Source organism: Hylobates moloch, unplaced genomic scaffold (assembly GCF_009828535.3).
Source record: "Hylobates moloch isolate HMO894 unplaced genomic scaffold, HMol_V3 SCAFFOLD_4, whole genome shotgun sequence".
In the NCBI taxonomy this organism is placed as follows: Eukaryota; Metazoa; Chordata; class Mammalia; order Primates; family Hylobatidae; genus Hylobates; species Hylobates moloch.
The window spans coordinates 53,285,647-53,312,995 of NW_026652279.1; the positions used below are offsets into that span (position 1 = coordinate 53,285,647).

Sequence of the window (27,349 nt, forward strand, 5' to 3'; positions counted from 1 at the left end):
AAGGAAGGGGGAAGGGCACCCAAACCAAAGGGCATCCAAAGGGGCATCCTAGCCTTTGCCTCATTCTTGAGTTCCAACTCCTTATTTCCAACTCTCAGCTGCATATTTTCTAGTATCCTGAACTCTGCAAGGCTAAAAGTCCATCATCTTCTCCCCTAAGTGATGTCTTCCTTTTGGCATTTCTATTCATATTTACAGTACTGTTCTTCTCTCTACTTCTCAGATTGGAAACCTCCTAGTCATATTTCTCAGTCTCTCTTTCTCCCTTTCTCATTACCAATTTGGAGCTTCAGCATCTCACACTTCGGCATTCTGCAATGGATTCACTCTGTGCTTTAAAACTCTTCCTACTCTGGTCTGTCTTGCACATTTCCAAAATTAAGCATTCTAAAGCATGACTCTAATTGTGTCATTTCTCTGCTTACAGCTCCTTTAACATTTCCCCATTCTTTAATTAATACATTATAGTGGCATTGGATGTCTTTTGCAACCAGAAATCACCCACTGTTCTCAGTTTCTCACTCACTCCCTGACATCCTAGTCCAGTCCATCTGGGTTTTAACCTCTTCTGTGACCATACCTTGTACTCTTCAACACCCATGGCTTCAAGTCGTGCTGTTCATTGTTACGGAAACTCTTGTTCTCCCATATTTGCCTACAAAAACTCTTGTCATCCTTCAAGGCTCAGATGGAATGTTGTTTCTTTTTTAATCCTTCCCCCGTCATGCAGTCCAGAAGGGCTCTTTCCCTACTTCACACTTTTGTGGTACTCGATTTCTGTTCTCTTATGCAGTTGTTTTACTGACATACTATTTTTTCCCATGTTTTATTTACTCTCATAGATTATAATTTCTTGATGCCAGGGATTTTTGCCTTTTTTATTTATCTTCTTATTACATTATCTAGCATCAGGGCTTACACACAGTAAATGCTCAGTAAACTTTGTTTAATAAATTAATGAAATATGAACAGCTCAAAAATTGTATTATAACCTTCCATAAAAGAGATGAATATCATTATCATAACCCCTGTAGACTGACAAAACTGGATTTTGCTTCATTCTTTCATATCTGGTTATTTGCAGATGGGACTGAACTGGGATAGAATTGGAAATTTGGAAAAGATTGCTTTTTGAGTTTCTCTACCTTTTTACCTATTTTCAGGTGAAGTCATACTTTGTTCTTTCCATCTTCCTGATTTCAAAATAAACTTACGAAACCTGGTTACTATTCTCTAGACAGTAGTTTGCAAACTTGGCTGCTCACCAGAATCGCTGGAGAACTTTTAAAATCCTGAAGCTCAGGCCTTACCCAAGCCAGACAAGCCAGATTTCTGTGGGTGAATTTCAGGCATCAGTATTTGTTTTTACAACTTGCCAGGGACCCCAGTGTGCAGTCAAAGTTGAGGACTACCACGATAACAACTTTGTTCTCAAACTTTTATGTGTATCAGAATCACCTGGGTAACATGATAAAACTAGAGCGGCCCAGCCCCTTATCTGCTTCAGGGAGCCTGTTGTTTAATCTTTGATTAGCTCTCCAGGCTATTCCAATACACACTGGTGCTTGAGAACTACCACTCTAGCTAAATGTTACCTCTCCCAGGTAAGATCATGCAGCCCAATTAAAGTCCATGGGTTCATTCACAAGGTCCTGAAGGAACTGATGCTTATGGGTGGAATTTCATAAAGCTTATTTGGGAATATGATTAAAATATGTTTACACATATTGCTATCTTTACAACAGTAGTTCCTGAATGTCAGATGGGCATTTAGTCATAGATTTATGCCATTTTCATCTTGGTTGCAAACTGTAAACATTTAGTGCAAATTAAGTAATTTACTTTTTGGAACACGATGACCTCTATTGTTTCCTCTTTCCCCCCCAAACAGAGAACATATGCGATGTATAATGTAAATCTCTGGAGTAAATCCAGGGTACACTAGTCCTGTCTGTAGATACTCAACTATCTCTGGAGTAAGTGAGAAATAATCGTGTAATGTTAGATGCTATTTCTGTTAAGCTTAAGGTGGGATACTCCTCAGAGAATCTGAGTTTCTTTTGTTCATGGATAAAAATAGACTCAAAGGACTGTGCTTAACACTGGAAAAGGGATATATGAAGACTCGGCGTGGGGAACTATTCTTTGAGACTATTATTACCTGTATTATCCCTCTTCATGCTTCCAAAGCTTAGAAAAAACAAATGTTTCTCTGCTGTTTTTAAACCTGGACAGATACTGGAAAATGGTTTTTCACATTGTTGGTTACTGTTCATCTCCACTCAGGTTGACCAGGCACATTGTATTTCTTCCCATCTTTTAAATATTTTCACATTGGATTAGATACTCTATAAAGTCTCTTTCAGTTCAAAAAGTCTATGATCTGACATACTGGATTCTCAACTTGAAATTATCAAGCTTTTGCCTCCCAACCTGGCACTGTTAGCAGGCACATCTCAGTATAGGATGGGCATGTCTGCTCTACCTTTGATTTTCATTTATTTTTCCAAATAGGCTTTGTGTTTTGAAAGGTTTCATAGCAACCAAGTACCCAGGCTATTATCACTGCAAATAAACTAACATTAAGTAGGTATGTAGCTTGTAGCAATGTATGTATAATATATATTGATTTTAGTTTATAAGAAAATCAAACATTTCAAACATTTTAAGCCTTGTAAACATTTTAAAGGCTGTGAAAAGGAAGTTGATATTGCTAATACAGACGAGATAGAGCTCTCTAATTGTGTTTTGTTTTTACTTTATTTTCTGTTCGTGATTATTGCTCAGGAAAATTTGCAGTTTTTTTTCTTTAGTGAATTAAAGAAAGGCTGCATTGCCTTCTATTATAAGACATTATTCAACAGAATGACTATGCCAGACATACTAGCATATCTCCAAATTCATTTAAAATAGAAAGCAGAGAGGGGTTTTGCATGAGTGGAATCTTTATTTTGTTGGTAACTGAAATAATCTATAATTTGAAATATGCTTATAAATTTTTGCTTGTGTTATTATTTTGTGTCTTTTTTCATACCTGAAGTGATACATGCCTATTTACTTTTCCTTCTGATAATACTTATTCTCCACAGGAAATGGAACTTTTGTTTCATGTAACAATTTTGTGGGGTGTAAGTATTATTGTTGGGCAGCAGAGGGCACTACGGAGCAAACAGAGACTTTGCCAGGAAAGGAAGGGTGTTTTACAGATAACTGGCAAGTGTCCTGGCTTCTCTAATTATCAGATTACATGGCCCAAGTCTGTGTTTTGTTGAAAGAGTCCACAAGTACATACATAGAAAGAGAAAACAAATAATAAAGATGGCATTTTCCATGTCCTTCAGACAAATTATTATTATTATTTTTATTTATTTAATTATTTATTTTTTTTTTTTAGAATTCTTTTTTTTTTTATTATTATACTTTAGGGTTTTAGGGTACATGTGCACAATGTGCAGGTTTGTTAAATATGTATCCATGTGCCATGTTGATTTCCTGCACCCATTAACTCGTCATTTAGCATTAGGTGTATCTCCTAATGCTGTCCCTCCCCCCTCCCCCCACCCCACAACAGTCCCCGGAGTGTGATGTTCCCCTTCCTGTGTCCATGAGTTCTCATTGTTCAATTCCCACCTATGAGTGAGAATATGCGGTGTTTGGTTTTTTGTCCTTGCGATAGTTTACTGAGAATGATGTTTTGCAGTTTCATCCATGTCCCTACAAAGGACACGAACTCATCATTTTTTATGGCTGCATAGTATTCCATGGTGTATATGTGCCACATTTTCTTAATCCAGTCTATCGTTGTTGGACATTTGGGTTGGTTCCAAGTCTTTGCTATTGTGAATAGTGCCGCAATAAACATACGTGTGCATGTGTCTTTATAGCAGCATGATTTATAGTCCTTTGGGTATATACCCAGTAATGGGATGGCTGGGTCAAATGGTATTTCTAGTTCGAGATCCCTGAGGAATCGCCACACTGACTTCCACAATGGTTGAACTAGTTTACAGTCCCACCAACAGTGTAAAAGTGTTCCTATTTCTCCACATCCTCTCCAGCACCTGTTGTTTCCTGATTTTTTAATGATGGCCATTCTAACTGGTGTGAGATGGTATCTCACTGTGGTTTTGATTTGCATTTCTCTGATGGCCAGTGATGATGAGCATTTCTTCATGTGTTTTTTGGCTGCATAAATGTCTTCTTTTGAGAAGTGTCTGTTCATGTCCTCTGCCCACTTTTTGATGGGGTTGTTTGCTTTTTTCTTGTAAATTTGTTTGAGTTCATTGTAGATTCTGGATATTAGCCCTTTGTCAGATGAGTAGGTTGCAAAAATTGTCTCCCATTCTGTAGGTTGCCTGTTCACTCTGATGATAGTTTCTTTTGCTGTGCAGAAGCTCTTTAGTTTAATGAGATCCCATTTGTCAATTTTGGCTTTTGTTGCCATTGCTTTTGGTGTTTTAGACATGAAGTCCTTGTCCACGCCTATGTCCTGAATGGTATTGCCTAGGTTTTCTTGTAGGATTTTAATGGTTTTAGGTCTAACGTATAAGTCTTTAATCCATCTTGAATTAATTTTTGTATAAGGTGTAAGGAAGGGATCCAGTTTCAGCTTTCTACATATGGCTAGCCAGTTTTCCCAGCACCATTTATTAAATAGGGAATCCTTTCCCCATTTCTTGTTTTTGTCAGGTTTGTCAAAGATCAGATAGTTGTAGCTATGCGGCATCATTTCTGAGGGCTCTGTTCTGTTCCATTGATCTATGTCTCTGTTGTGGTACCAGTACCATGCTGTTTTGGTTACTGTAGCCTTGTAGTATAGTTTAAAGACAGGTAGCGTGATGCCTCCAGCTTTGTTCTTTTGGCTTAGGATTGACTTGGCGATGCGGGCTCTTTTTTGGTTCCATATGAACTTTAAAGTAGTTTTTTCCAATTCTGTGAAGAAAGTCATTGGTAGCTTGATGGGGATGGCATTGAATCTATAAATTACCTTGGGCAGTATGGCCATTTTCACAATATTGATTCTTCCAACCCATGAGCATGGAATGTTCTTCCATTTGTTTGTATCCTCTTTTATTTCATTGAGCAGTGGTTTGTAGTTCTCCTTGAAGAGGTCCTTCACATCCCTTGTAAGTTGGATTCCTAGGTATTTTATTCTCTTTGAAGCAATTGTGAATGGGAGTTCACTCATGATTTGGCTCTCTGTTTGTCTGTTATTGGTGTACAAGAATGCTTGTGATTTTTGTACATTAATTTTGTATCCTGAGACTTGCTGAAGTTGCTAATCAGCTTAAGGAGATTTTGGGCTGAGACAGTGGGGTTTTCTAGATATACAATCATGTCATCTGCAAACAGGGACAATTTGACTTCCTCTTTTCCTAGTTGAATACCCTTTATTTCCTTCTCCTGCCTGATTGCTCTGGCCAGAACTTCCAGCACTATGTTGAATAGGAGCGGTGAGAGAGGGCATCCCTGTCTTGTGCCAGTTTCCAGAGGGAATGCTTCCAGTTTTTGCCCATTCAGTATGATATTGGCTGTGGGTTTGTCATAGATAGCTCTTATTATTTTGAGATACATCCCATCAATACCTAATTTATTGAGAGTTTTTAGCATGAAGGGTTGTTGAATTTTGTCAAAGGCCTTTTCTGCATCTATTGAGATAATCATGTGGTTTTTGTCTTTGGTTCTGTTTATATGCTGGATTACATTTATTGATTTGCGTATGTTGAACCAGCCTTGCATCCCAGGGATGAAGCCCACTTGATCATGGTGGATAAGCTTTTTGATGTGCTGCTGGATTCGGTTTGCCAGTATTTTATTGAGGATTTTTGCATCAATGTTCATCAAGGATATTGGTCTGAAATTCTCTTTTTTGGTTATGTCTCTGCCAGGTTTTGGTATCAGGACGATGCTGGCTTCATAAAATGTGTTAGGGAGGATTCCCTCTTTTTCTATTGATTGGAATAGTTTCAGAAGGAATGGTACCAGTTCCTCCTTGTACCTCTGGTAGAATTCAGCTGTGAATCCATCAGGTCCTGGACTCTTTTTGGTTGGTAAGCTATTGATTATTGCCACAATTTCAGAACCTGTTATTGGTCTATTCAGAGATTCAACTTCTTCCTGGTTTAGTCTTGGGAGGGTGTATTTGTCGAGGAATTTATCCATTTCTTCTAGATTTTCTAGCTTATTTGCATAGAGGTGTTTGTAGTATTCTCTGATGGTAGATTGTATTTCTGTGGGATCGGTGGTGATATCCCCTTTTTCGTTTTTTATTGCATCTATTTGATTCTTCTCTCTTTTCTTCTTTATTAGTCTTGCTAGCAGTCTATCAATTTTGTTGATCTTTTCAAAAAACCAGCTCCTGGATTCATTAATTTTTTGAAGGGTTTTTCGTGTCTCTATTTCCTTCAGTTCTGCTCTGATTTTAGTTATTTCTAGCCTTCTGCTAGCTTTTGAATGTGTTTGCTCTTGCTTTTCTAGTTCTTTTAATTGTGATGTTAGGGTGTCAATTTTGGATCTTTCCTGCTTTCTCTTGTGGGCATTTAGTGCTATAAATTTCCCTCTACACACTGCTTTGAATGTGTCCCAGAGATTCTGGTATGTTGTGTCTTTGTTCTCGTTGGTTTCAAAGAACATCTTTATTTCTGCCTTCATTTCATTATGTACCCAATAGTCATTCAGGAGCAGGTTGTTCAGTTTCCATGTAGTTGAGCGGTTTTGAGTGAGTTTCTTAATCCTGAGTTCTAGTTTGATTGCACTGTGGTCTGAGAGACAGTTTGTTATAATTTCTGTTCTTTTACATTTGCTGAGGAGAGCTTTACTTCCAACTATGTGGTCAATTTTGGAATAGGTGTGGTGTGGTGCTGAAAAAAATGTATATTCTGTTGATTTGGGGTGGAGAGTTCTGTAGATGTCTATTAGGTCCACTTTATGTAGAGCTGAGTTCAATTCCTGGATATCCTTGTTAACTTTCTGTCTCGTTGATCTGTCTAATGCTGACAGTGGGGTGTTAAAATCTCCCATTATTATTGTGTGGGAGTTTAAGTCCCTTTGTAGGTCACTCAGGACTTGCTTTATGAATCTGGGTGCTCCTGTGTTGGGTGCATATATATTTAGGATCGTTAGCTCTTCTTGTTGAATTGATCCCTTTACCATTATGTAATGGCCTTCTTTGTCTCTTTTGATCTTTGTTGGTTTAAAGTCTATTTTATCAGAGACTAGGATTGCAACCCCTGCCTTTTTTTGTCTTCCAGTTGCTTGATAGATCTTCCTCCATCCCTTTATTTTGAGTCTATGTGTGTCTTTGCACGTGAGATGGGTTTCCTGAATACAGCACACTGATGGGTCCTGACTCCTTATCCAGTTTGCCAGTCTGTGTCTTTTAATTGGAGCATTTAGCCCATTTACATTTAACGTTAATATTGTTATGTGTGAATCTGATCCTGTCATTATGATGTTAGTTGGTTATTTTGCTCGTTAGTTGCTATAGTTTCTTCCTAGCCTAGATGGTCTTTACAATTTGGCATGTTTTTGCAGTGGCTGGAACCGGTTGTTCCTTTCCATGTTTAGTGCTTCCTTCAGGAGCTCTTTTAGGGCAGGCCTGGTGGTGACAAAATCACTCAGCGTTTGCTTGTCTGTAAGGTATTTTATTTCTCCTTCACTTATGAAGCTTAGTTTGGCGGGATAGGAAATTCTGGGTTGAAAATTCTTTTCTTTAAGAATGTTGAATATCGGCCCCCACTCTCTTCTGGCTTGTAGAGTTTCTGCTGAGAGATCAGCTGTTAGTCTGATGGGCTTCCCTTTGTGGGTAACCCGACCTTTCTCTCTGGCTGCCCTTAACATTTTTTCCTTCATTTCAACTTTGGTGAACCTGACAATTATGTGTCTTGGAGTTGCCCTTCTCGAGGAGTATCTTTGTGGCGTTCTCTCTATTTCCTGAATCTGAATGCTGGCCTGCCTTGCTAGATTGGGGAAGTTCTCCTCGATAATATCTTGCAGAGTGTTTTCCAACTTGGTTCCATTCTCCCCATCATTTTCAGGTACACCAATCAGACGTAGGTTTGGTCTTTTCACATAGTCCCAAATTTCTTGGAGGCTTTGTTCATTTCTTTTTATTCTTTTTTCTCTAAACTTCCCTTCTCTCTTCATTTCATTCATTTCATCTTCCATCAGCGATACCCTTTCTTCCAGTTGATCGCATCTGCTACTGAGGCTTCTGCAATCTTTGCGTAGTTCTCGAAACTTGGCTTTCAGCTCCATCAGCTCCTTTAAGCCCTTCTCTCCATTGGTTATTCTAGTTATCCATCCTTCTAATTTTTTTTCAAAGTTTTTAACTTCTTTGCTATTGTTTTGAATTTCCTCTCGTAGCTCAGAGTAGTTTGATCGTCTGAAGCCTTCTTCTCTCAACTCATCAAAGTCATCCTCCATCCAGCTTTGTTCCGTTGCTGGTGAGGAACTGCGTTCCTTTGGAGGAGGAGAGGTGCTCTGTTTTTTAGAGTTTCCAGTTTTTCTGCTCTTTTTTTTCCCCATCTTTGTGGTTTTATCTACTTTTTGTCTTTGATGATGGTGATGTACAGATGGGTTTTTGGTGTTGATGTCCTTTCTGTTTGTTAGTTTTCCTTCTACCAGACAGGACCCTCAGCTGCAGGTCTGTTGGAGTTTACTAGAGGTCCACTCCAGACCCTGTTTGGCTGGGTGTCAGCAGCGGTGGCTGCAGAACAGCGGATTTTCGTGAGACCACAAATTCAGCTGTCTGATAGTTCCTCTGAAAGTTTTGTCTCAGAGGAGTACCCGGTTGAATGAGGTGTCAGTCTGACCCTACTGGGGGGGTGCCTCCAGGTTAGGCTGCTCAGGGGTGAGGGACCCACTTTAGGAGGCAGTCTGTCCGTTCTCAGCTCTCCAGCTGCGTGCTGGGAGAACCACTACTCTCTTCAAAGCTGTCAGTCAGACAGGGACATTTAAGTCTGTGGAGGTTCTTGCTGAGTTTTTGTTTGTCTGTGCCCTGCCCCCAGAGGTGGAGCCTACAGAGGCAGGCAGGCCTCCTTGAGCTGTGGTGGGCTCCACCCAGTTCGAGCTTCCTGGCTGCTTTGTTTACCTAAGCAAGCCTGGGCAATGGCGGGCGCCCCTCCCCCAGCCTCGCTGCCGCCTTGCAGCTTGATCTCAGACTGCTGTGCTAGCAATCAGCGAGACTCCGTGGGCATAGGACCCTCCGAGCCAGGTGCGGGACACAGTCTCCTAGTGTGCCGTTTTCCAGGCCCGTTGGAAAAGCGCAGTATTAGGATGGGACTGACCCGATATTCCAGGTGCCGTCTGTTTCCCCTTTCTTTGACTAGGAAAGGGAACTCCCTGACCCCTTGCGCTTCCCGAGTGAGGCAATTCCTCGCCCTGCTTCGGCTCGCACACAGTGCGCTTCACCGACTGTCCTGCACCTGCTGTTAGGCACTCCCTAGTGAGATGAAACCAGTACCTCAAGCAGAAATGCAGAAATCACCCGTCTTCTGTGTCGCTGGGGCTGGGAGCTGGAGACCGGAGCTGTTCCTATTCGGCCATCTTGGCTCCACCTCCGTCCTTCAGACAAATTATATCTCAATTTTTAAGAGTCTGTTTCTTGTTACTACTAGTCCTCTTTTAGAATATTCATATACCATAATATTCACCCTTTTAAGCTGTATAGTTACTGGGTTTTCGTATATTCTCAAGGCTGTGCAACCACCACTAATTCCGGAACATTTTATTATCACAAAAATAAACTCTTAGTAGCAACTATTAGTAGTTATTTTGATTTTTGCTTCTCCTCAGCCTGTGGCAACCAAAATCGACTTTCTGTCCTTATGGATTTGCCTGTTCTGAACAGTTCATAGAAATGGAATCCTGCAATATGTGGCCTTTCGTGTCTGACTCCTTTCACTTAGCATAATGTTCTCAAGTTCAGCCATGTTGTAGCCCACATCAATACTTCATTTTTGTAAAATGACTAGCAATATCGTATTATATGAGTATACCACATTTTTTAATCCATTCATCAGTGATGGACATTTCACTTTTTCCCACCTTTTGACTATTGTGAATAATGCTGCTAGAAACATTTGTGTACAATTTTTCGTGTGAACATATGTTTTCATTTCTCTTGGGTGTGTACCTAAAAGTGAAATTGCTGGGTTCTGTAGTAACTCTGTGTTTAACTTCAGAGTAACTGTCAAACTGTTTCTCACAGGAAATACACACCATTTTGCATTCCCACTCACAATGCATGAGGGTTCAAATTTTTCCACATCCTTGCCAACACTTGTTATTGTCTGCCGTTTTGATTATAGTCATTCTAGTGGCTGTGAGTGGCATTATCTTTTCTTTTTCCTTAATGCCAACAAACTGATGAAGTGAGATTTCAATGTGGCTTTGACTTGCATTTCCAAGAAATAGGTTCCTTTCAACTTTTAGGATTCAGGCATTTATTTGAAAACCACAATCTACCGTGCTACATTGATCTAAACACACTACCTTTCTGTCCTCTGGGTAGTTTGGCTATAACGGAATGAATCTTAACAGTGTTTTCCTCTCTTTTTCCTTTTCTTCTATTTCTGATGCCCAGATGCTGACAAAGCTGCTTTCCTCATGGGCATTAACTCCTCTGAGTTGGTAAAGGGCTTGATCCATCCTAGAATCAAAGTTGGTAATGAATATGTTACCAGAGGTCAAACTATAGAACAGGTAAGGTGATATTTCAAGAACATTATTATTCTATGATCTTCCAATAATTGTATATGTATTGTACTTGTATATTTTTCAACTATTAAGGATGTTTGCAATAATGAAAGCTTCTATAAAAAAGCAAAAAAGAGCTCTTGGGATGACTATTCCAAATGTTTTTACTTGTGATGCACACCACAGTAAATGCTCTTGTCTGAAACATACATTTTGAAAGTTTTCCCTTAGGTAGCAAGTATCTTTGCAGATGCAGACAAACTCTCCATTTGTTGTGATCAACATCTTTGTCATCCAGTGAGGAAGCTTTCAAAGCTGTTCGTTCCTAACATGGATAAAATTGGCAAATTGGCATGCCTCACGTATTTGGCATATTGGCTCCGTTGGCATAAAAGACACATGGTGACATGTTAGTTGAGAAACAGTTTTAGGACATATGCTAAAAATCAATATTTGAAGGGAGGTGTGTGTTGAAAACAGAGATGAGAGATGGAACGTCATGTAGATTTTGTTTAGCATCCAGGAGAATGTTATAGTGGAGAATAACAAATTCTCTGAGGCTTTGCCTTAATGCAGTAAATATTCCCAGGGCCACTGGGTAATGAGACCATCCAAGCATGCTAGTATGTTTCAAAAATGATAATTTATATCTGTAGTGTGTAAGGGAAAATATGAGATAAGCTGGGCTGCAGTAATGCATACACGCTAAAATCTCAGTGACAACAAAATATTTCTTACATCAAGTCCAATACAGAGTATACAGCCTTCTCTGTTTTGTAGTTCTATGTAGTTCTTTGTAGTTCTATGCCATCTGGGACACATGGCCTCCAAAGTGACTGCACAAGGAGAAAAGATTATTTGTAGAGAAAGTACAACCACCTTTAACTGCTTGGGCTGGAAGTAATATCACTTTCACTAACAGTCCATTGGTAAGAATTAGTAAAATAATACATTTAGCTGCAGAAAGGGGCTGAGAAATGTAGCCTTTCTGGAAAGAGGAAGTGGTGTCACACATAGTATGGATAAAGCATTCACAGGTATTATTGCCTTCTATTCTTACAATAATACTCAGAGCTAAGTAGGGCAGAAATGCATAATTTATGTTTTTTTCTAATTGAGGAAATTGAGTCAAAGGGAATGTTAAGTAACATTCCAAAGGATATATAGCTAGTACTCAGGTGATACTGATTGTCTTACTCAGTACACACCCTAACTCTGAAAGATAGACAAATGTACAAATTTGTAATATAAGACAGTCATCTTATATATGATGAGTAGAATAGATGTGTTTCCTTTGGTATATTAAGGTAACTGATGTGTCTGTGTTATTTAAAACATTTAAACGACTAATCAAAATCAATTTATTAATTTAGCTTACTCTATAAATGGATAATTCTACCTCTACTATAATACTAACTATACGATATTGAAATAATCTGCTTACATTTTTGTCTTCTAACCTCTTTGAAGCATGAACTGTGTCTAATTCATCTTAGTACCCCAAGCATCTAAAACAATGCCCTGTAAGCCGTAAGTGCTCCACACATGTTAAAATAGACTACATTGAGCTAAACTTGAATCACGATCAGCAGGACACATAATTGAGCTATTTCTTGGCAGTGGGGTTAGAGTTGTTCGGCAGTTTCATGCCTTCTTAGACATTCACCACAACATGCATGCATGACATGCTATGTTTATAGAACCCTCTTTATAGAACAGGGTTTTTCTCTGTATAAAACTAATGAGCCCAAATAGCAAGAAGAGCAGATTTTGAATGTTTCCAATATAAAGAAATGATCAGTGTTTGAGGTATAGATGTGCTGATAACCCTGATTTGATCATTACCACATTGTATACATGTATCAAAAAATCATTCTGTACATCATAAATATATATAATTATTTGTCAATTAAAATAATAATAAAAGCAAAAAAAAGCAAAAAAAAAAAAAAAAAACCTAATGAGCCCATAGGAGGGCTGAGATCAAGTCTTCAGCTCTCTAATATTGTGTTCTGAGGAACTAAAGACACAATATTATAGTAAGGACTCCAGCCTTTACTATAATAGGACCAGTGAAACAAGCTAATATATTATTATTCAACATTAAAATAAAAAAATCCTCCTCCTCTCTCTCTCTCTGTCTCTCTCCTGGAGACATAATAAGAAAGCACACTCTAAGGCTTTTTTTTTTCCCTTAGGAATTTTTCTGATTTTATAGAGACAATTGCCATTGCTAAAAACAGAGACATGTATGCTCTGTTGATGACAATTGCAAAAGATGGGAAAAATTTTTGCAGCGTTAACATTCTATACAAAATTTAGTTCTAGCTATAATGCTAACTAACTCTGATACCTTGGTTAATTGTCTTCATCTCTCTGAGCCCCGCAGTGAAGTGGTTGAACAACTTTGTATTTCTCAATGGTAATTGGCATTTAAGATGGGACAGCCCTTTATGGATGAGAGTGTCCTGCACACTGTAGATGTTTGGGATTCCTGGCCCCCAGGTAACTAAATGCCAGTAGCATTCTTAGTCACTGTGACAAACAGAAAATGCCACTTGCATTTCCAAATGCATTCCTCCTTTGAGGAGATACCATCCCAAGGTGAAAGCCACTATATATAACTATCAAGAACTACGGATCTTCAGGTCTAGTATTTGATGATTCCATGATATTTCTAACTATGTCAGTCACCTAGAAATAAGTTACTTTATGATTAATAATAAGATAATAATAATGTCCACTGAGTACTAACTATAGGTGATGTACTAAGTGCTTTGTATGGATTATCTCGTTTAATTAAATAACAAGCCTACGAAGTAGATCTTATTTCCATTTTACAGCTACAGATAGTGACCCTTAGAAGGATTAAACACTCAAGGTGACACAACTAATAAGTAAATACTGGGGTGAGGGTAAGGAAGTGATAAAAGCAGAAAAGGGGTGGAAAAGGGAGGATTAACATTTATTGGATACTAAGTGTCAAATGTGCTGTCAGTTTACCTTCTCTGTCTCATTGGGTATCTCACAACAACCCTGAGCTACACATATTTCATTATTATTATTTTAAAGGTGAGAAAGAGAGGGATCAACATAGTTAAAAATTTTGGCTGGGCCCCGTGGCTCAAGCCCGTAATTCCAGCACTTTGGGAGGCCTAGGCGGGTGGATCACCTGAGGTCAGGAGTTCGAGACCAGCCTGGCCAACATGGTGAAACCTCATCTCTACTAAAAATACAAAAAATTAGCCGGACGTGGTGGTGTGTGCCTGTAATCCCAGCCACTTGGGAGGCTGAGGCAAGAGAATCGTTTGAACCTTGGAGGCGGAGGTTGCAGTGAGCTGAGATCGTGCCATTGTACTCCAGCCTGGGCAACAGAGCAACACTCAAAAACAAACAAAAAAAATTAACTATTTGACTTTGTTTTTTTTTTTTTTTCTGTTGTTGTTTTCTATATGCACTATTGCCCCCCAATAACCAAAGGCTTCTGTGAGGTTATTTTTAAAAGAGCTAAGAAATGGGTGCATTTAACCCTTGGAAAGTGGAAGTATAGATTTAGCCACCTCATTTCCTCTCCATTGGACAGAAAATGATGAAAATGATTAATTAGTGAGCAACATATTGACCTGTTTCATGAATTCATTCAGCAGACCTTTACCATCCATTTATCCTACTGCCTACATTTCCAGGCTTTCTTCCTGTGTTTCTCCACTACTTGCCACACCTGACCTAACAGTGTCTCTCCCACTCCCACTTCTCAAGTATTTAGGGAATTAAAAGGGGGTGAGCAAGTTAGTCATGTTCTTTTTGAAGTTTCAAAGTGACTGCTGTAGACAGAGTGATTTCTTCAGTGTTACAGAGGATTAAAATCATTCTTGATGCTTTATTTGTACGTGTGTGCTCTTGATGCTGATAATAAAAAACTGTGATGCCATCCGGCTTATGGATTACTGTGGAAATGACTCAAGATAACTGATCAGGGAGCGGGTGACTCATAACTAAATCACCACCAGACACCAACTGGCTCCTGCTGTGTGCTCTCTCCTGGGCAGAAGGATGGATGTGATAGGCCTATTTTAAATGTTAAGTGATTGGAGCACGTTCTGTTTCCAGGCTTGGAGAATGGCCAGCTAAAATTCTCCCTTCCTTGGAGTATGTCGGAAACCTGCTACTACAGCAGCGCTATTGAGTTATGGAAGTAGGATCTGCATTTGTAGAGCATCATCCAGGCACAAAGGTTGGCGGTCTCCCCAGTAGGTTACTTTAGAACCTTTTCCACACCCCTCCACGGAAGGAAAAGGCAGCCTCAGTTTTACAGCAAGGAGAATCTGAGTCAGAATGATGCACCAAATGGCTATTCTCTGTCCAGGTTGTTCAGAGCAAAACTGGGAACTATATAATAAAGGGTTGGAAGCTAAGGCCAGGAAGATCCTTTAAGAGTGTTTTTCAGATGAAGATGCTGCTTTCCAGAAAGGTTAGATCACTTGCCAAAGGTTACACAATTTATAGCAGCTACAGCAGTGGCAGAACAAGGGTTAGGGATTACACATTTCTAAGGTACTATACCACTACTTTTCAAACTATTGTGCATGGTATTACAAATATTCTGAATCTTATTAAGATGGTAAGGAAGACTTCATTCAGGACTGCTGCAATAGATATATTGCAACAGGGGAGAGATAATGGGCTCAACTGCAAGTAAAACAAGGGTAAGTGGGGATTTATAGCCCAAGACCAGAGGGAGGGGATCCGTGGGTGGAAAATTACTAACAGGGAGTAGGAGGATTTTTTTAAATTGACCCAACAGGATTCTTGCTAAAGGCAGGCCAAGAACATATACATCAAAGGTGGGGGATAAGGAACTTAATCAGAGATCAAGGGTGAGTGATTCAGCGGACTTCCTCCTGCAGCTGGGCTAGACAGGCTGAAGACAGGACAGGTAAGGTGGAGGGGAGGGGTCAGAGGATCCTCATTAAAGTTTGGTCAAGGAGAGAGTCTTTGTCAATAGGAATCAGCTGGGGATTGTGTTAGCTTACAGATTCTGATTCAGTAGTCTGGGACTGGGCCTGAGAGTTTTCATTTTTAACAAACTCTTAGTTGGTGCTGCTGCTGGTCTTAGGATCACACTTTGAATAGCAAGGCTTTGGGACACATCACCACACCATACCCTGGGATAGTTAGTCCTTTAATAATAGGAACATGATTCCTCTCATCTGTGTTTTCATAAGGAGGCACCAGGCTAGCTTACTCCTTTCTCCTACCCATTTCCTTTCCTCGTTTTTCCTCCCTTCCTCTTTCCTTCCTTTTCCCCCTCCCTCCCTCCCTTCTTTCCTTCCTTCCTTCCTTCCTCCCTCCCTCCCTTCTTTCCTTCCTTCCTTCCTCCCTCCCTCCCTCCCTCTCTTCCTCTCTCCCTTCCTTCCTCTTTCTCTTTTTCTCTTTCTCTTTCTTTCTTTTCTCTCATTCTCTCTCTCTCTCTCTTTCTTTTCTTCCTTTTCTCATTGTATTCAGCAGAATGTTGGAACCACAGAAGGTCAATAAAGACATCCTAATTTGACTAGAAGGCGGTTGCTGATAGAGAATGCCCAGGATTAAAATGAACACTTCAGTCAGATGAAGGAGTGTTTTTAATGTGATTTCTAGGTAACCTGTGCTGTCGGTGCCCTGTCCAAGTCAATGTATGAGAGGATGTTTAAGTGGCTGGTGGCACGGATCAACAGGGCCCTGGATGCCAAGCTGTCAAGGCAGTTCTTCATTGGCATTCTTGACATCACTGGTTTTGAAATCCTTGAGGTAAGTGTATCTGGTAAGAAGGAAGTCAATGCATATTTATAAGAAGATTAGAAAACGTTACTTGAAGATGGGAAAATATGATCAAAGCATGAGGATCATTCTGTGCAAACCTTAAGGGCTACCTTGTTTGGAAAAGAGCTGTAATTAATATTAATAATAACTATTGTTATACTTAATTCTATTATTTATTGATTTCTTAATTCTGGCTTACATAAAGGTAAATAGAGGTAAAGGGATTAATTATGATTTTAAATTTTAATACCATTAAGTGCTATATTATTGTAATAATCTTTAGAAAATTGCACTTAATGATATTACAATTCAAAATTACAATTAATTGAGTTAATTGAGCATTTGTTACTTGTTGGGTCTATTTCCAATCATATAATAATGATTATGGTTTTTTCTTTACCGGACATTCTTGAAAGTGGACCTCAATTTTATTGTTATCTCTTCTTCTTACCTATTCATATCCTTGAAGTATAATAGCCTTGAGCAACTGTGCATTAATTTTACCAATGAAAAATTACAACAGTTCTTCAATCGGCACATGTTTGTTCTGGAGCAAGAGGAATATAAGAAAGAAAGCATTGAATGGGTGTCTATTGGCTTTGGTCTGGATTTGCAAGCTTGCATAGATCTCATTGAGAAGGTAATATGTTTTTCTCCTTGTCCATTTTCATTTCGGGAGAATTGTCCCTGCCTGCTACGTTGATCCATGTCAGGACTTAGGCTCTATCAGAGGATGGGAAATGGGGGCGGAAAGCCCTGCACATTTTATCTTAATGGTGTTTGTGTGCATCACCCGTGGCATCCGAATGAAACTCTCTTGTCAGTTGCCCCACTCCATCATCTCTAACGCAGGCTTTCACTGCACATTTGATGCTAATGCATGGCCTCCACTGTTAACGTGAGAAGAAACTTGTCGAGATTAAAAATAGTCATGCTCTTGACTGGAAAAACACAGAGCTGAAAATATGAGCACTGTAGGGCCTGACTGATTAACATAAGGTGAATGAGTAGACCCAGAGCAGCTTAACAAAATTTGGCAAATTAGCATGCAAACAAACAACTGCCATCAATCCTCAAGGCCACTACCTTGCAGGATGTAGTTTGTTCATTTAATTGGACAAGTACCAGTTAGTTTAAGTAATTTATGGCAATACTTCATGGCTTATTAGTAAATTAGCTGCAGTGTACGGTTTCTGAATTTGGTGACGTCCCAATACTCTGAAATCTTTCTGCATGTTCTGCGAAAGATGAGCAGGGTTTGCTGGGGGGTTATGTATGGTCCTTTCTGTGGCTTTCTCCATGGGAGCAAGCATGGCGGCATGTTAGCAGTTATATGTCTCTTGGGCCTCGCCATAATCGTAGATTGCGGTGAATCTTAAAGATGGATCTGGGTGGTCCGAAGCCTTTAATTTCCTGAATACTCTAGCTATGCTGTCACAGTTGATTCTCAACACTCTTGCTAGGAAGGAGCTAGGGCAACTGACCTCTCCCTGTCCTTTGCAAGCCTCGGGTTTTATCAGTCTGTGTCCTATCAATTTCATTTATTAGGCTTTAGATCTTCTTGAAAATAACTATTATTTCCAACAGGAGTAGATATCCTATTGATTTCATTTATTTTATAACAAGTGAACTTCCTGGGGGAAAGACAGGCTGATTAAAAAATATTAATAATGAATCAACCATGAGCTGATTAAAAATAGTAATAAAGATGAACCAACTATGATCTGGTATGTATTCTGGTCTTATAAAAGCTGTAGTTGTCTCATTAGAAATGAAACAAAAGAACTGGAGGTCCTCAGAGGAACAGATTTAGCTTCTGGCAATTGTCACCTATAATATATACTCACTTTGATTATGACAAGATACTGTTTTCAGGCAGGAACGTGGGACATAGACATCGTTAAGATCCTGACAAGTTCTGTGAATGTTACTGATTTTTAGTTTATCTGAAGTCTGTTGCCTCATTTATGCCAGTCTTGATTATTCCAAATAACACACTAGCATCACGGATGTAATTTCCTGTTGTATTTTCTACTGATAGAATAAAATGAGAAAAAATTACTGACCAGATGATAAAAGGAAAAGATAAGTCTTTGGTTTTCTACAAACAATTTTAACAGGATCCAGGTCAGGCAAATGAAAATACCAAAGCCTTCCTTGAAAAGATCCTAAATTTTGAAAAGACCCATTATGTTGGTTGGGGCTATCTGAAGAAGATTTGTAGAAAATATTAATGATCAAACTCAGTCCTTGAAATAAAATGCATAATGGGATGTTTTTAAAATTTGAAAGTACTAAAACACATCAATATATATAAAATGCTGTATAGCATGCATCTCTGTATATGTATAAGAAAAAAAGATTTTCATCACATAAAAGTTTCATATTTGTAAGTTTACGAAAAAGTTTATATCAGCAGGGTACAGTGGCTTATGCCTGTAATCCCAGCACTTTGGGAGGCCAAGGTGAGTGGATTGCTTGAGGTCAGGAGTTTGACACCAGCCTGGCTAACATGGTGAAACCCTGTCTCTACTCAAAATACAAAAATTAGACAGATGTGGCGGCGCATGCCTGTAGTCACAGCTACTAGGGAGGCTGAGGCAGGAGAATAGCTAGAACCTGGGAGATGGAGGTTGTAGTGAGCCGAGATCGCACCACTGCACTCCAGCCTGGCCGACAGAGCGAGATTCCGTCTCAAAAAAAAAAAAAAGTTTATATCAAACTAAAATAAAAAATGTATTCTAACACAAACTTTAATTGTTAATTTGGTCTTCAAATTTACAGTGACCTCCTTTCACATTTATGCTGTGAATAAATTTATTATAGGATTTGCTCATACTTATTTTATTACTTGAAATATTCTAGTTTGTTTAGAACTTGTACATCAATAATTTACATGCTAAAGTATTAATATATGATTGCATATTTATGGTTATACATAAGGCATTGGTAAAGAGATTTTCCCTATTATTTCCTAATAAATACTCTCCAAATTATACATTTAAAAACTTACTCTTCATTTGGTGTAAACACCCTAGAAGGCAACATACTTCTTCCAATAATTTAGCTCTTTGGAAAATTTCTCACGAGACTGGGATTAGGATAGATTTTAGAATTTTACCATCCTCAAGAGAAAATTAGCTTCAATACTTTTCATTCACTGGTTTTTGAGTCCAGACTATACTACCTAGCTTGATCACTTTATTTGCTTTATTGGCCTGACTTGACCTGAATAATATGTAATGATATACCATCAGACAACAGGAATTTTTCATGTTAGTAGTCAATAGTATCAGGTATCCCAAAGAAAGTTCTAAAATATTTTAAATACTGGCAGCATCTTGGCATTATGTGTTATCACCTCCCAAAAGAAGCTTTTCAGTTGTGTTAATTCTTGTGTTTTTAATATAAAATGAATCATATTAATATCTAGTTGTATCTTGTATGCACATGAGTATTTTCTTTAAACACATAACTCCATCCTTTTTTTGATTGGCAACTCTTACATTTTGTTTGATAATTGATCACAGCAATGCAGTCAAGTTCCCAGAACTCAGACCTGTATGTCTCAGGGTTCATCTGTCAATTAATTACTCAGCAGAAATGTGCTGAGGGCCTACACTTTAGTTACCTCGGGACCTACTATGATAAGGGTTATGATGTGCAAACCCCAGAAGGCATCATCCTGGCACTCCAGGAACTTCTAGTATTATTGGAAATAAGCCTTAAAACAAAGGGTTTTATTTTTTATTAAACCAACAAGTAAGTCTATTTTGCAACTATTTGTTTTGGTTGCTTCCTCTTCACCCCATTGCTGAAGGAAGAAATCCTGCCCTAGGTTTATGGGAAAGGCTGAACATATGACATCCAACACTAGACAGAGGAGACCAGCATTTTATTAGCCACTTATGCTCACAGTCTGCAGGGGGGGACACCTTGAACCATGCAGGGCCACAAGAGGGTTGTGCTGAGAATAGAGTGAACAAGCAGGGGCTTTAGGAGGCAGGCTTTGTAGTAATTATAGGTGACGTGACAATAGAATCCTACAGGAGGATGCAATAGGCTTGTTTGAATAATTTCATGGGCTGATAGAGAGATGAAACCCATTACTCAGGTATAAGCGGGCACTATGTATGGTCCCTGCCATAAGGAGGGTGTTTGGCTAAGGGACCTAACACATGGGAGCACAACAGAAAGGGAACTTTTGAGCCCCTCCTGTTTTTTCCCAGATGTCAAGGCACACATAATGTTGGGCCTTAATTTTAGGCCTTCTACCACACTACTCTATATAAGACTCTGCGTAAAATGCTGTAGAAAAATGTAAGCATTTTTTATAAATAGCTTTTGCCTTCAGGAAATTTACAGTCAAGTAAAGGATTTGTAAGTCTAATAAATGTAAAAATGCATTTAAAAATTATGCGCTATATAAATGCAATAAAATTTTCCTACACACCACATTCTCTCTATCAGCAAGTTGGCACTCAGCTCTAAATTCAACACATATCTTATTTTTAATGACTTCTCATAAGCTCCAACACTACCACTACTCTAGACCAGGGGTCAGCAAACTGACTTTGTGGACCCAATCTAGCCTGCAGCCTGTTTCATGGGAGCATGGCCACACTCATTTTGTTTACATGTTGTTGCATGCTGCTTTCAGTGCTTCAGTGACTAAGTGGATGGCAAAGGTCTGACAGAGACTATATGGTCCTTTAGAGAAAAAGTGTGCTAATGGAGGTCATGAGATTTGCAGTAACATTTTTTGTTTGTGTTTTTGTTTTTTGGGACAGAGTCTCTCTCTGTTGCTCAGGCTGGAGTGCAATGGTGTGGTCTGGGCTCACTGCAACCTGTGCCTCCCAGGTTCAAGTGATTCTCCTGCATCAGCCTCCTGGGTAGCTGGGATTACAGGCACACACCACCATTCCTGGCTAATTTTTGTATTTTTAGTAGAGACAGGATTTTACCATGTTGGCTTGGCTGGTCTCGAACTCCTGATCTCAAGTGATCTGCCTGCCTCGGCCTCCCAAAGTGCTGGCATGAGCCATCTCACCCAATCTGTTTGTTTTTTTAAAACCCTTTAAAAATGTAAAAGCCATTCTTAGCTCACTGGCTTTCCAGTACAGAGTGCAGGCGGGACTGAGCCCACGAGCCCTCCTTTCTAAACCAGTGATCCTCTTTAAGCATACATCAAATCACAGCACTTCATTTAAAAAGCCTCCAAAGGCTTCCTATTACATTTAAAATGAAAGCCACATGTCTTACTACAGCCTATAGGGCCTTTGAGCTCCAGCTGCTACTTACCCCTTTGACATTATCTCTTAAAATGTGCTCCGTCAAGCTAGCTTTTCTCTGCCCACACTGGCCTCTGGCAGGACCTCAGACTTGCCAAGTAGGCTCTGGCCTCGGGGCCTTTGCATTCTTCGTTTTTCTGCCTGGAATGCTTGTGCACAGATCTTCTCAGCTTGTTGTTCTCATTCAGGAGAGGTGTCTTACCCAATGACTCTATCTAAAACCTCCTTACCCCCTGTCATTCTCTATTTCTTTACTTTGAATGTTTTCCTCGGAGCATTTATATGAAACTAAGTCATTTGTTTTTTGAAGTTATTTCTTTGTTTACTTGCCTACTGTCTGCCACTCCACTAAACGTATGCACCCTGAGGACAGGCACTTTGTATATGTGGCTCACAGTTGCATCAATCACCAGTGGCTACTGGTATCATTATTAAGTAGCAGATATTTAATTAATATTTGTTGAATGGATGATGGCTAGTTTTATACAGTGAATATTCTTCCCTTTGTCAATTGATTAGGTTCCTGGGAAAGAATTTATACTGACCCCCTACTGAAAGTGCAGGTGTTTTAAAAAAGTCTGCTGCTCTTATGTCTCTTCAACAGCCAATGGGCATCCTTTCCATCCTTGAAGAAGAGTGTATGTCTCCTAAGGCTACAGACCTGACTTTCAAGACCAAACTCTTTGACAACCATTTTGGAAAGTCGTTTCATCTCCAGAAGCCCAAGCCTGATAAGAAGAAATTTGAACCTCATTTTGAACTTGTCCATTATGCAGGAGTGGTGAGTTACCTCTGGACCCCCGGTCTTGAATTTTCCTGACTTTGTTTCAAATGCACTCAGCCAAAGTCCTTAGATGATATTTAAGTAATGTTTAGATTAAATGAAGAGAAGAACAAAATACATCTCAGTTCCACAAAAAAGGTAGTGTAGCCTTTTAGCACTCAGGAAATGAAATGGCCATACTACAATAGCATTCCATGTGCACAGAGGTCAAAAATCTCCAAATGGACTCTGTCAACCTCAACTCAAAGCAAGGCAGCTTCAGAAAAGCCTGGAGACCATCAAAGTCATGGTTTTCCCCCATTTGTCCTTCCTTTTAACTTAACGTTATGTGAATAAGTGATTTCAATTGATCTTTTTATTGAAGATTTTTTTATTCTCCCATAAAGAAATAGTCAATGTGAAGTAATGGTCTCCAAACTATGGCCAAAAAAGGTTTCTAATGACCCTTGCTACCTCTCCTCATTTCCTCACCAGTGTATATGCCCCTTTTTCTGCATTTCTACTTCTGGCTGGTGACTCTGGTGGAACAAAAAGATAACTGATAAAGGATAAAATAATACTTCGACCTAAAAATGGCCTGCCAGCTGTACACAGATATGTTTATAGTTCTCTTCTTTGATATCCCGGCATATTAATTATGATGATACAGTAAAATACCATTGCAATTGCTAGGTTTTTTTTGAGTGTTCACTATGTGTCAGAGACAGTTGGATTATTTCATCATTCTTGCCTTTAAAGGACTGCTGGTGTGAAATACCATTCAATCCTTCCTTCCTCTCTGTTGCTCTCTCTCCCCCTTCTTTTCTCACGTCTCTTCTACTTGTTCCCCTGTCTCTCTCCCTTCTTCCCTTCCTATCTCTTCCTTTCTTTTGACAATGTTAATGATAAGAATCTTGAGAATCTTTTTGGGCTGCACAATGGACTTTTGGAGTGTTATTCTGTACTATTACATTAAACTGATTAAAAGGAAAAGGACCCACATAATTTGTGATTTATTAAAAGTAATGCACAGGCTGGGCATGGTGGCTTCCTGTAATCCCAGCACTTTGGGAGGCTGAGATGGGTGGATTGCTTGAGCCCTAGGAGTTTGAGACCACACTGAGCAACATGTGGAAACCCTATCTCCACACACACACAAAATAAATAAAAATACAAAAACAATTAGCCAGGCATGGTGGCATGTGCCTATAGTCCCAGCTACTCTGGAGGCTGAGGGGGAAGGATTGATTGAGACCAGGAGGTCGAGGCTACAGTGAACTGTGACTATGCCACTGCATTCTAGCCTGGATAACAGAATGAGACCCTGTCTCAAAAAAAAAAGGTAATGCACAGCCTTCTACGTTAACTTATGCAATTTTTTTTCTTTTTGTTACCTGAAATGCATGCTTTTCCAAAGGTACCTTATAATATCAGTGGTTGGCTGGAAAAGAACAAAGACCTTCTTAATGAAACAGTGGTAGCTGTATTTCAGAAGTCTTCCAACAGACTCCTGGCGAGCCTTTTTGAAAATTACATGAGTACTGACAGTGGTAAGTCATACAATCTTCCTTGATTTTTCAGCCTCAGAATGGAACCCATGGCTGCCTCAGCTTTTGCAAAAATTCTTGCTTCTTTCCTGTGATATGTTTCTGCTCCCTGTGGTCTGACTTGTCCCCTCTTATTAGTCTTTCTGTCTTCAGACTGAGGGTTCTTCAGGGAGGTGGTACTAGTGCTCTAAGATAGATTCAAGAAGTCTGTTCCTGGCCTGCTTTTGTCTTCTACTTCACCTAGCTACAAAGGGAAAACAAAAAACATGTTTTGATGAATGATTTTGGGGCAATAACTTATTGCCCCAAATATCTATATAACTATATATATAATTATAGTTATTGCCCCAAATATCTTGGAATATTCTCTTTCACAGCACTCTGTGCACTTAGGGTTATTAGAAGCTTCACGAGGGCAGGGATTATGTCTGACTTGTTCAGTTGTAGCCTCTAGCATGCAGCAAATACCTGTTTAACAGGCATTCTATTCTGACAACTAATCTTGTTTAGCAGTTTGTAATTCACAAAGTACTGTTAGATACATTATCTTACTCATTTCTTACCATGACACTTTAAGATATATACAGAATGTTCCTATCTTTCTACCTAGACTTTGCCATATAGTAGATTTATAAAATCAGGGATCCTACTTAACTTCTCACAGGAACAAATATAGAGAAGTTAAGTAGCATCCCTGATTTTACAAATCTACTATATGGCAAAGGCTAGGTAGAAAGATGGACTTCTGTTTTCTAGTTTAGTGCCTGTTCTACTCACTGTGTCCCAGGAATAAACAAAACAGAGACAGACAGGCTACATGCATGTAGGATGCAGTGAAAACTTCTGCACCATCATGTGATGGATTTGAAGATACTGAGCCAAAGTTGCTAACACCAGCCTCACTGAACGAAATGCTAACTACATACAGAGGGAAGCTCTCCATGATTTACAGCAAAAGTCACAGATCGACAGCCTCTGAGCAGAAACTGGCCTTCAAACACGTTTTGTTTGGTCCACACAAGTTAAAAAATTCAGATTTCACATGCACATTTGAGTTTCCATTTTCTTTTGAAAAATGGAAATTCTGGGGAAATAGATAATCTAGCCAGCCTGGGGTCTGATTTCCCCATGGCAACAGTACACCAACTGTTCTTTAAATGGGGTGTGTACTCTCACTTTGGAACATACCCTGCTGTTATCTTACACCCAGCTGCATGTTAACTCCCGGCCCCTATCAGGCTGATTGGTTCTCTTGACTGACATAGGGAATGGAGAGAAAATTTAGCACTTTCTGGCTTCATCAGCACATGATGACATAATTCTGGAACATGCCGGAAATCCTCTGGGCCTGCCTCAAGAAGAGATGGAAGCTATTGTGTCTGGACCCGGCTAATCTTCAGGCAGTACATTTGCCTGATTCTAATAGCTGCTAAAGTACCTCTGAGAAGTCTGTTTGATAGTAGCCACATAAGCTTATGACTCCTAGTTGAGTAATTCTCTGATCATAAGAGATCAGAGAACGGTTTGGGCAGAGAATTAGAGGAGAAATCATCTTCTAACTCTTCAGGGTGTGTACTGTGTTCTTTGGAACTAAAAGATAAGAATTGTTCAGAATGGCCTTTTTTTTTTTTTTTTTTTTTGTAATTCTCTAAGCACCCTCTGAAAATACTTGCCTCCAAGTTTCTGACGGATCTGAACATTAAATTGCATGTAATAACCATACTTTCTCCCAGGGAATCCAAATAATTTAAACCAGGGTTATAATTCTTTTTAAAAAATTAATGAAAGGTAGTGTTATTCCCTTTTCATAGATGGAAAAACTGAAGTACAAAGAAGTCAAGTGTTTCATTGAGAGACCTGGGGTGTTTCAAAAGAACATTAGTGAGTGAGCTTCATGACATCTGCCACCGCACAGTTGCTACTCAGGCACAGAGAATATTTTATTAGTTTTCCATATCGACAGCTACCGTATTCTGTCCAGCTTGCCTATGGATTTTGTTGTTGCTGTGTTGCACATCTTAGTGACTTAGCGCTATTCAAATGTTTGTAAAGCTGGTTGGCCTAGCACAGCTTCTTTTCCTTCAATAAAATGGAAATAGACTTACTATTATTATTATTTTATTATTCAAATTAATTTTATTTATTTCTGCATTTAAAAACTTTGGCCACCAGAAACATTAAAATTACATATGTAATTTAATTATATTTCTTTTGGACATTAATGCCAGAACTAGTCCCTGAACTCTACCTTCTAAGTTTGCGTCTCTTTTTTTTTTTTTAACTTTGTCTGTGGTATCCTTTTTTTTCTTTAATTTTATTATTATTATACTTTAAGTTTTAGGGTACATGTGCACAATGTGCAGGTTTGTTACATATGTATACATGTGCCATGTTGGTGTGCTGCACCCATTAACTCGTCATTTAGCATTAGGTATATCTCCTAATGCTGTCCCTCCCCACTTCCCCAACCCCACAACAGTCCCCGGTGTGTGATGTTCCCCTTCCTGTGTCCATGTGTTCTCATTGTTCAATTCCCACCTATGAGTGAGAACATGCGGTGTTTGGTTTTTTGTCCTTGCGATAGTTTGCTGAGAATGATGGTTTCCAATTTCATCCATGTCCCTACAAAGGACATGAACTCATCATTTTTTATGGCTGCATATGCAAATCAAAACCACAATGAGATACCATCTCACACCAGTTAGAATGGCGATCATTAAAAAGTCAGGAAACAACAGGTGCTGGAGAGGATGTGGAGAAACAGGAACACTTTTACACTGTTGGTGGGACTGTAAACTAGTTCAACCGTTGTGGAAGTCAGTGTGGTGATTCTTCAGGGATCTAGAACTAGAAATACCATTTGACCCAGCCATCCCATTACTGGGTATATACTCAAAGGATTATAAATCATGCTGCTATAAAGACACATGCACATGTATGTTTATTGTGGCACTATTCACAATAGCAAAGACTTGGAACCAACCCAAATGTCCAACAACAATAGACTGGGTTAAGAAAATGTGGCACATATACAACATGGAATATTATGCAGCCATAAAAAATAGACTTATTATTTTTTATAAATCATGAAAATAAATACATGAATGTTGCTAAAAACACAGACAATATAGAAAAACTGAAAAAAGAACATAAAAATTATCTGTAATCTCATATAGATTAACAAACTGTTTACATTTTGGTATTTACACCTCCCAACATTTTTCATGTTTATAGTCACCGATAACACAGCT

General features: G+C 39.1%; 1 protein-coding gene across 4 annotated transcripts in view; it reads left to right on the top strand.

The window, feature by feature from the left end:
- The window catches only part of MYH15 (myosin heavy chain 15), a 172,397-nt gene that overhangs the window by 57,732 nt on the left and 87,316 nt on the right, over nt 1-27,349 (top strand). For all 4 annotated transcript variants that reach the window (XR_009213137.1, XM_032150232.2, XM_032150231.2 and 1 more), the window contains 5 exons: nt 10,586-10,704; nt 16,336-16,485; nt 16,967-17,137; nt 22,393-22,569; nt 23,969-24,101. Coding sequence is in view for 3 of the 4 variants with exons in the window: in XM_032150232.2 (XP_032006123.1) it covers nt 10,586-10,704; nt 16,336-16,485; nt 16,967-17,137; nt 22,393-22,569; nt 23,969-24,101 (750 nt within the window). In the remaining variant the exon portion in view is untranslated. The remainder of the gene's footprint in view (nt 1-10,585; nt 10,705-16,335; nt 16,486-16,966; nt 17,138-22,392; nt 22,570-23,968; nt 24,102-27,349) is intronic.